This window comes from Momordica charantia, assembly GCF_013281855.1.
Source record: "Momordica charantia cultivar OHB3-1 chromosome 3 unlocalized genomic scaffold, Mcharantia_2.0 BLBB01000003.1, whole genome shotgun sequence".
Lineage (NCBI taxonomy): Eukaryota > Viridiplantae > Streptophyta > Magnoliopsida > Cucurbitales > Cucurbitaceae > Momordica > Momordica charantia.
In genome coordinates, this window is record NW_028275161.1 from 19,069,361 (window position 1) to 19,079,660 (window position 10,300).

The following is a 10,300-nucleotide window of genomic DNA, read 5'->3' on the forward strand; positions in this document are numbered from 1 at the left end:
TTTGTAAGACGACTGTGAGTTTCTAATATATAGTGGTGATGAACTGCAACCAAGAAAGGATTATTCCATTTCCAAAATGCATATGTTCTGCTTTTCAAAGTGCTGAAATTCTTGCAAGAAAAAAGTGGTCTGAAAGTATAGCTAAAAGGAAACTGCATGATATAGTTAGATGCCTTAGCTTTGTGGTTTTGAATAAAGCAGCTCAAACCACAAGTGGCACCAAAAAAAACTAGTACTGGCTGTCATCTGGATTGTCCTTGGAGGCAATATTATCAATATATTTGAAGTGTCCATCTTGGAAAAGGGGAAAATTCCCTGATGATTTGATCTGGGGCTTGATTTGGGATCAGATCCATGGGAATTATTGCTAAACCTAGTACTAGTACAGAGGGGAGATCAGGTTTAATGATTAATGGATGTGGAGCGGAGGCAGAGGGGGAATCTCATACCCAAGCACAAGCACAAACAGCATTATACTTGTGCATATATCAAAGGGATCACAGTATTGTGCTCCGAATATGCTGCTCTCTTCTTCTGCAAAATTGGCAATAATCTCAACTCTATTCCAATATATATACACACCCATGAAGCTGATGAACATCAAAGAAAGTGCAGCAGTGCAGTGATGAAGATTAAATTTGTGCATGGCATGGATTTCTGGGCAATTACTCCATTGGCAGTTGCCTCTTCTTAATTGGCATAATTTAGTTATGTCGTTTTCGGCCATAAGCTCACTGCCAAAGGAGATTTGCCCGGCAATGCACCTATGCAATTGCAAATCATCCCTCCACCTTTTCCTTTTCGACACGAAAAAACCATTGTTCGACTCTCCTGCAAAAGCATCATCCTCATAAAGCAATGACGTAGAAGAAGTTTAGTATGTCATCTTTCCCAATTTATCTACAAGAAGTGTTGAGGCATTTGGTATCGCTGCCGAGCCTTGTAATCACTAGTCCATATGCTTTTCTTTTGTGTGACTTTCTTTAATTTGTTTATGGTTTGAATATTTCATTTTCTTCTACTAGGTGGGGACTGGGAGGAACTTTTCATATCATCCAGCCCAGGTATTTTGAAATGGTTATATATACCTGGCTTTTTTGTTATTATTAGGTTTAAAATATATTGTGAACTTTTGTTTTTCTTTAATTCAAAATCCATAATTTTTTTTTTTTAAAGATATCAAACTATATCATTGAAGGGTGCCTGACAAGTTATGTGAAATTGCTCCAATTAAGTGAAATAAAAGATCTATTATAATTACAAAAGAGTTAAAGATTTGGAGGACCAGGATGAAGCTGCAATTTTTTGATGTCCTGCTAAAGGTTCAGTTTTTGCACTCTAATCAAATATGCTAAAGGATCGAAACTACAACATTACTCCAAAGCAGATATCACTGAAATTGGGGTATGTTAGCCAAAACTTTCATATTAAAAATCTCAATGAGACTTAGGAGTGAAGAAGATAGTTTCAATACATCGAAAAGATGATACGAGAGGCTTGCCACAAAGGAACAATTAATGAAGAAAGAGATGCAACAATTGTTCGGGCTTAGTCATTACGACCTTGTTCAGCAGATGTGCTGCAAGTATTCTTTCACAAGTTTGACGCAAGTCAGATCTTCCAAATTATATTTCTGCATCTAGGATTTGGCGAATTACTTCTAACCAAATGAAGAAATCATATTGAAGAAAATCATGGAGAGATACTGGCGGCATGTTAACACATGCACATCGGAACCCCTTGCCTCCCCTTTTCTAGATTCTCCTTGTTGCTTGCTTTAAGGTTTCATTGTCTTTTATGCAAAGACAATTAATGTTGCATTGTTTAGAGAAGTGAATTTTTGTTAACATGCCATACTTTCTCATCTTTAATTGTCGTTTTTATATTATTGCATGGTTCCTTTTTGCCTTTTTTAATATTTTTAAACATCATTATTGTGTTATTATAACATGGGGCTTTTGCAGGCTTAAATAATAACACAATAAAATATTTTACAAAAATCGTACGAAAGTAAGCACTCATGTATTTGTTAATGTACTTCGTTTTGAGTATATTCATTGATATACTTTGTCAATGGTATATTAGTTATATATTTTTTATTGGTATACTTAAAATGATATGTGTCTTGTCATATAAATGATATTTCCACCTGAACAGATCATTCCCAACTCCTACATATTATTAAATTATATATATGATTAAAATTATGATATAGCAGGGAAAGAAGTATTCTATTAAAAATATGGCAATGAATCTTACGGATCATTATAGTTGTAATATTGCACACACGAGAGCTTTCATGTGCAAATTTTCTTAATGAAAGTTTGACAAGAACTTTCACATGACTATACTTACCAATCAAAAACTAATCTTAATTGGCCGTTTCGTAATTTCATTTTGCTTTCTAATAATTTTTTTATGTTAGTTAAAAAATAAATTTTAGGGTTAAAAGAATATGCATAACAAACCACACAGTACATCTAATCTTATAATCTTAACCAAACGACAAATTTATGAGTTTAACAATGAAGTTCAAACTTATCAAGACTTTAATAAAAAAAAAAATTCAATTTCCAAAGAAAAAATAAATAGAAAAAAAATGGTTAAATTCGATAGATTTGAAACAAAGTGCCTTAGCATATCGCTTAACTATAGAGAGTTTATAATCTCTCATTCGTACGACACTCTCTAATTTTCCCACTTGATTTAATGTTGGAAAAATAAAGTGATATTTTTTAGACCAGTCTTTCTAGTTCTATTTATTGAAGTTATCTTTTCACAAACAATGTGGGTAAATTCAACCATAAAGAATGAAAACTATATTTTAACCTAATTATAAACTAAACTTTGTGTATAAGCAATTAGTTAATATATATCTAAATGTTACTATTACCTTTTATATAGAAGTCAAACTTAATCAAAACATGTATGCAATGACGTAATTTTAACTAAGTGTTGGATAAACCATACCCTAATCACATCATCAAAACTGGAAAATCGTCCGACAAACCCAAAGAGGAATTTAGTTGGCATATAACCCAATTAAACAAGTGATGTGGCCGTGGGTTTCTGTCACACACGTGCTCCCTTTATTTTATTTATCTTTCTAGTCCTAGTCACTATATTTTGTAATTTTTCATCTTAATCCTTATAATTTAATAAATATATTGATTTTTTCTTTCAATGTTCATTCAAATTTCAATTAACTTAGAAAATTTTAATTCATATATATAGGATATGTAACCATATTTACATATCTAAACCTTCATGTTTTTTTATTGTTAATAATTTTTTTTTTTGAGTACATGGAGGTGGGGGTTCGAACTCATGACTTTCTGGTCAGAGATAGGTGTCTTAGCCATTTGAGCTATATTAGATTTAAATTATTTATAAAAAGTAAAAAATTAGATTTAAATTTAATAAACTATTATTTAACCCAAAAATTTAAGTTCATGGGTCGGAAAAATTTAATTCATGGGATATTTTTTAATGTATGGTTACGTTGATTTTTTATTATTATTAATAATTAATAGTATAAAATAAGTAAATATTTATAAAAAGTAAAAGAAATTAGATTTTTTTTAATACAAAAGAAAAGAAAATTAGATTTAAATCTTAAAGTAGGGTATTACATTTCTGTCCATATGTAACTTTTATCCATATTTCTATATATTTCGATGGTAGTGTCGCAGACAACCGATTTACGGATATAAAAAAATATATCAACAAGAAATGATTAATGTGATATAGTACTGACAATGAAAATTTTGATCTTATTGTAAAATGATTATTCATGAATTTAGATATCTTTTATGAATTTTATATTTTATAATTTCTTTCAAAAAATGCTTTTTTTCTTTTTTCTTTTTTTTTAACAGACTGCGGCTGCGCATTTTCCGTTTGCAGACACGTCAAGTTGACTTCTTGGAATCTCCGAGTTTATTCTAAAACGAGTATCCGAATATTCTTCAAGAAAGCGCGGATTTACAATAATATCCCCCTCAGTTTTTGTTATTATAATAATTTTTACGTTGATTGGTTGACCGTATATGGTCAAACTTCGCCTTTGACTTCTAATATTTAAATTTCAACAAAAATTATTATTAAACTTTAATGATCAGCCACGGTTTTTTTTCAAAATTACAGGTTCATGCAATCCAACACGCTTTTTTATCCCTCTTTAAAATTTCCTTGGTTTCATTGAAAAAATCCCAAGTTTTCTTGAAATCTCATTGTTAGAAATTTTAAGCTTGGATTTATTTAACAAGAAAAATGAAAGGATTAGGATAAAAACTAATAAATGATCTTATACATCTAATATCTTCTCAATTTCAAACTATATTTGTATGTATGATAACATTTTTTTTCCTAATATGACAATCCAAATAAAAACATTAAATTTACCATAATTTATGGTTAGAAAACTTGGGATTTTTTCAATGAAACCCAGGAAATTTTAAAGAGGGATAAAAACTAATAAATGATCTTATACATCTAATACCTTCTCAATTTCAAACTATATTTGTATGTACGATAACATTTTTTTTTTGTCTAATATGACAATCCAAATAAAAACATTAAATTTACCATAATTTATCAGTTTCTTTTTAGTACAACATGGTGAAATTTAGGTAGAGATTTGAATTCATGACCTTTAACTCATCAGTTAACAGTTGGGTTGATTTATTATTTAATTAACATGGTATTAGAGTAGAAGGTCTTGTTTTTTGAACCCTTATTAATATTATTGTCTCTATATTTCATATTGATAATCACTTGTTGGATCTTATGCTAATTGCTAAACCCACAAGTGAGGAAGTGAAAGTATTCATAAAAAGATTAAATTTGTTAGAACTAAAAGCTTAAGCTTTTAAGTTAATTAGTGATAATCACGTATCTCTCATTCTTGCTTTGAATAAATTACAAAAATATTTGAGTAAAATGTCAAAATATTTAGACAAAATCATTAATCAAGGACAAGGGAAATGAGTTAACAAGGACATGCCCATCTTAGCTTAGTCTAAGGCCTTAATTTCTCCAACATCATAGGAGCATAAGTGATGTTCATCAATCCGACATTATGATTAATTATGGTTGTTGGGTTATGTTAGAGTAAAAATAAAGGATTTTTAAGGACAAATTTAGTTACTGCATCTAATCACTTGTTCAATCATTCAATATCATTATAATTACAAGATGCATTGGTGTTATATACCCACCACACACGCACCATCATTAATTTTTATGGTGGGTGTTGGGCTTGGTTTTGGAGTAATTTTGAAGCAATATTAAGCCATTTTTAAAAATATATCGTAAAATAAAATAAAATGATAAACATTATCCAATCAATAAGTTGATCTTATATATAATCAAGAGATTATAAAGTTCAAAATACAACATTGATAAGTGCTTTCTACTAACCCCATTAATTTTTTTATGATCGGTACGAGAGAAAAATATATATTTTCTATTAAAAAAAACTTTTCAATTGCCTTTTCTTAGGATAATTCAATTTCAAATAATGTTGCCGGTCAACCATGCACGCAAACTTAGGAAATTAGAATGTCTTTTTTTTCTTTTTTCTTTTTTTTTTTTTGTGTGACAAAATTGTAATAGTAATTTCGTGATAAAATGAGATTGGTTTCAAATTGTTGAGTGTCGGCAAAGTTAACTAATTACAATGGATAATTAAAACCAAACACTTTCAACGTCAAAGTGGAACCAATGATCACCAAGGATATATGAGTTCGTGAGTGTTCCCACGATATTGTATAAAATTATAAAAATTATTCCGTAGAAAATACTATCAAATAGTATTACATTTTAGTTAAATAAGTAGAATAGTTTGAATAAAATAGCAAAAGATATATTTTTTTATGACTAAAATTCTTTCTTCACCTTTACTATTCATATAATTTAGACAGAATTATTATACTTTTTAAGTTAGGTATATTTGTCAAAGCAAATATAATTCAACGTTAATTGACATATATCTTCAATCAAGATTGTGAGTTCGATCCCCACCCCACATGTTGTATTAAAAAAAAGTTAGGTATCTTTTTATTAGTTATCGGTTTATATTGACTAAATTGTGTAAAATACCCTTAAGTTTCAATTACATTTTTTATTATTTAAAATTTTCATTCTAACTTCTAAAATTTTTTAATTGTCTAAAAATAATTATTTTGTTTATTCATGATGTTACTGAGACTAATTTGTTCATAATATAGTATAATCATCTTCCTTCTAAATGATGGGTAAAAAGTGAGTTACTCTGATTCTTTTAACATTTTCAAGCCCTAATTATTATTTATTATACATTTGTTTTGAGATCGAGGAGAGAACTTTAATGAAATATAACACCCACTTGTACTTTTTATAATTTTTTTTCCTCACAAACTCTAAACATCTAAGTTACATCCATTGGTTTGGTTAAGTTTAAATTTCATTTTGATTTTAATAGAGAAAGTTATTGAAAATGTGCTAAGACTAACTAAAGGTGCAATCTCGGACCCATCCTATATTTAGTTCATGTATATATATATTTTTTTAGAAATAGTTCATGTATATTTTATATTATTTAACATTTTATATATTTATCACTTCTTTTAATATAACGTGTGAAAATGAGAATTTAAATTCACACCATTTTAATTTGAGATAGGTATTTTAATCCGTTCGCTAAATTTAATATTTATCTCGTTTTCAATCTACTATATTTTATAAAATTAGGTTATATTTCTCAAAATTGAGACATAAAATCGCACGTGGGCATCATTTCTTATTTGTGGGTAGTGGGTACATCAAGTAGCTCCACACGTGTCGGCCACCCATTTTACCAGTACTTTCCTGGAAAAGGCAAAGCAATGTTACTCGAAAATATATAAGAAAATACCACAAGAAAAATAGACAAAAGACAGAACTAACCCTCTCATGGACTCGTGGACCTAAATCAAACGAAAGAACAAACCCCATTTTTAATTGTAAAAATTTGAACATTTCAAGGGTAGTTTGGTGACGAAATAATGTCTTGATATATATAAATCAAAGCGAGAAGCAAATTAACCAATTACAAACAAGTCTCTGTTTTCGGGCCGCCATTGATGGACGTTGAGCAAATTCTCAATCTCTTCGATTCCCTCTGGTTCGAGCGTGGAATCTTCAACCAACCCCTCCTGCCGTCAAACCCAGAACGTGAAAATCAAGAAAAGCCATTAAAAAACTCGCCGCCGCCGTCGCCGGAAGTTTTGCCACGGATTCACACGAGGTCCATAAGCGAAGATCTGAGCTCCAAATTGAGCTTTATGTCCAATTCCAATTCACCCGATTCGATCCTCTTCTCTCCAAAGCTTCAGACGATTTTCTCCAGCAAAGACATCGCCAGAACTGAGTCGCCGGAGAACAACCGGAAGGAAATTCGGCCGGAACTTGAAACAGAGCCGAGAAAGAGAAACAAGGGAAGAGGGAGAGGGAGAAGAAGACGGTGGCCGGAAAGTAAGAGCCTTTCGGAGCTGGAATTTGAGGAGCTAAAAGGGTTCATGGATTTGGGATTTGTTTTCTCGGAGGAAGATAAAGATTCGAGCTTGGCGTCGATTATTCCTGGTTTGAACAGGTTGAAGAAAAAGGAACATGAAGAAGAAGAAGAAGGAGAAGAGGGGGAAATTTCGAGGCCTTATCTTTCTGAAGCTTGGGAGGCGATGGAGAAAGAGAATGAATTGAAGAAGCCGCCATTGATGGAGTGGAGCTTTCCTGCTTTGGGGAATGAAATTGATATGAAAGACAATCTCAAATGGTGGGCTCATACTGTTGCTTCTACTGTTAGATGACACTGATAATCACTCAATTCATTCATCTTCTTCTACTTCTTTTGTAATATAGTTTTTCTTTTAATTTAAGTTTGATTGATCTAATCTCTCACATTTTTAAATTGAAAGTCAATATATACATATATTCAGAAAGTATATTGGAAAGTGCAATTTCTTTTAGGACAGAATTGAGGGAGCGACCATTTAGATCATATTAATTGAATCCGATACGATTTGAGGATGCTTTTTGGTGCTAAAATGATTTCACTCAAAAACTCTAAGATAGTTGTTTTCGTTTATATACTTTTAATATTTTTCTTGTCTAGTCAACGTGATTGGTAATCTTAACCATTCAAAATCTCTTGCTAAAAAGTGTGGAAATTCAATTTGGAATCCTCTTCAAGCTATAGTGTTTAGAATGCTCTTTGGAATGGAATAAGTTTGAGAATAGATCACGAAATTTGGACAATTATTGATATTTAATGAATATGAATTTACTTGGAAATCGTCTATTTTAATTTATACCCTCATCATTGAAATATGACTATAGAGAATATTAATATACTTGTTCTAATTTATTATTATTATTTTTTTAAAAAAAATTGTGCTGGTTTCTTCCTAACTTATTTGATATATTTTTCACTTTCTTAAAAATATCTTTATATTGGAGTTCTTTACTCAAATTTAAAAATATAAACAAGTTAGTTTCAACATTTTGTCTTAGATTTGAAGAACGTTTAGAAACCGAGCCTTTTAAATTGTTTGAGTTATAGTACAATAAAACTTTTGTATGTGATGTTATGTATATACTAGCGTTTGTACGAGTAGAATATTATATAGATAATACTATAACATATATAATTTGACGTCCATATTAAATATTATATATTGGGAGCAAAAAATGCAAATCTTATAAAGAAAAAGCTGATTATTTATAATTTTATATTTTGATTAGATATATTATTATAAGGTATTTTTAATAATAATAAGAATGTAATCACGTTGTAATTTTTTTTTTTCTCTTTTCATGAATGTTAAATTTTAGTTGTATGTGGTATACTCTATTTCAATTTTTCTTGGTTCCATTATGGATGAATGAGGATATGTGTTATTTCTTAGGCTATACTTTGCAACCTTTTGGTTAGAATACATGTTGATTATCGTTGAGTTATGTTCGTTTTTGATAAATTTGACGCTCTCGTTATTATTGAATGAGCCATTTTTGTTGGTTTCTTTTCTAATATTTATTCATGTTGCAGCAACCTAACAACTTATAAAATATCGATTTCAAAGTGAATTGAGTAAGTTACAAAAATGTTAGCAATTTTCTTAGTCATAGCCATGGCCTCCAAAATCTTAAGGAGTTGCCGGCAAGGACAATTTTGCCCTCTCAATTTTACCCTTCATGAGGTTTGAAAGAGTAAAAGAAAGGGGATAAGTTTGCCACATCAGAGAATTAGTTGCATAACCCTATTCAAATTCCTTAATCTAAAGCTTCCTCTCATGGAGGAATATTTTTGAACTCCAACAATTAAAAGGAAAAAAAATTGAAATAAAGTAAAGGGGTGACATCAATGAATGTTAGTTTATTTCATTTTTTTAGTATTATTTCATTTTTTAATTTTTGGGAGTATTACGTAATTTTGTTTGTTTGATTCGTTATTTTGTGATAAAACGCTATCCATATGCATAATGCATGTTGCCCCCATTAAATTAATAAAAAACCATCTTCTTCATTGTAGAGGCCAAGGATTAATTTATTTCTAATACTAATTATTTTATTTCTACATAAAATATATGTGTTGGTAGCTTTAAATATTCTAAAAAATCTTTCACCAACTTGGCTTTATTTTAGACAAGATCTTAATATATTGAACTTATAAACAACTCCCCCTTATCGACATTAGTTATATATTTCTTTATTGAACTTAAAAATTGTTGTAAGTGGTGATTATTATATATTTTAAATATTTAATATTGATTCGGTCAAATATATATATTTAAAATTAAGGTTATAATTTTAATTACTTTAATAGACATTAGTGTACCATGTAATTAACTTTAGTTGTAAAGAAGTTTATAAAATGTTAATATTTTAAAACAAGAGATCATTCGTAGAGTAATTTTTTTCCCTTCTTCTCCTTAATCACGTGAGTCTGACTTACTACATTTGATTATCAAAAAAATTTAGAATATTAAATTTTGATTAGGTATCTACTCATAGTGGGTACTTATTTCCTTTAAAATTCTTTAGAATTTACTTTGACTACTATGGGTCAACCGAAGATTACCATAGAGTTTGAAATTCATGATTTGAATAAAACTTTTTTAAATCTTTTTTTTTTTGGTCCTCGACATTTAAACTAATTAATTTTTTTAAATGTTATTCTTTTTATTGCTTTTCCCTATTTGTTTATTTCCATTTGTACTCTACTTTGCAAATCCCAAATGTTGTAATGTATATATTATGATGATAAAACTAGACGTTTATGGTT

General features: G+C 29.5%; 1 protein-coding gene and 1 long non-coding RNA gene across 2 annotated transcripts; both read left to right on the plus strand.

Moving 5' to 3' along the window:
• Window positions 1–338: 338 nt before the first annotated feature.
• On the plus strand, window positions 339–1,866 carry LOC148212515 (uncharacterized). The gene is made up of 2 exons (XR_015789829.1): window positions 339–1,064; window positions 1,177–1,866. It is a non-coding gene; the product is annotated as an uncharacterized LOC148212515 (long non-coding RNA).
• Window positions 1,867–7,046: 5,180 nt separating this feature from the next.
• LOC111010901 (uncharacterized) lies at window positions 7,047–7,961 on the plus strand. The gene has a single exon (XM_022284477.2). The coding sequence runs from the start codon at window positions 7,104–7,106 to the stop codon at window positions 7,824–7,826; it is 723 nt and encodes a 240-aa protein (XP_022140169.1). The 5' UTR covers window positions 7,047–7,103; the 3' UTR covers window positions 7,827–7,961.
• Window positions 7,962–10,300: the final 2,339 nt, after the last annotated feature.

Bases quoted from the DNA above. Each gene is read 5' to 3' on its own strand.
- LOC111010901 (XM_022284477.2), top strand. From the start codon at position 7,104: ATGGACGTTGAGCAAATTCTCAATCTCTTCGATTCCCTCTGGTTCGAG.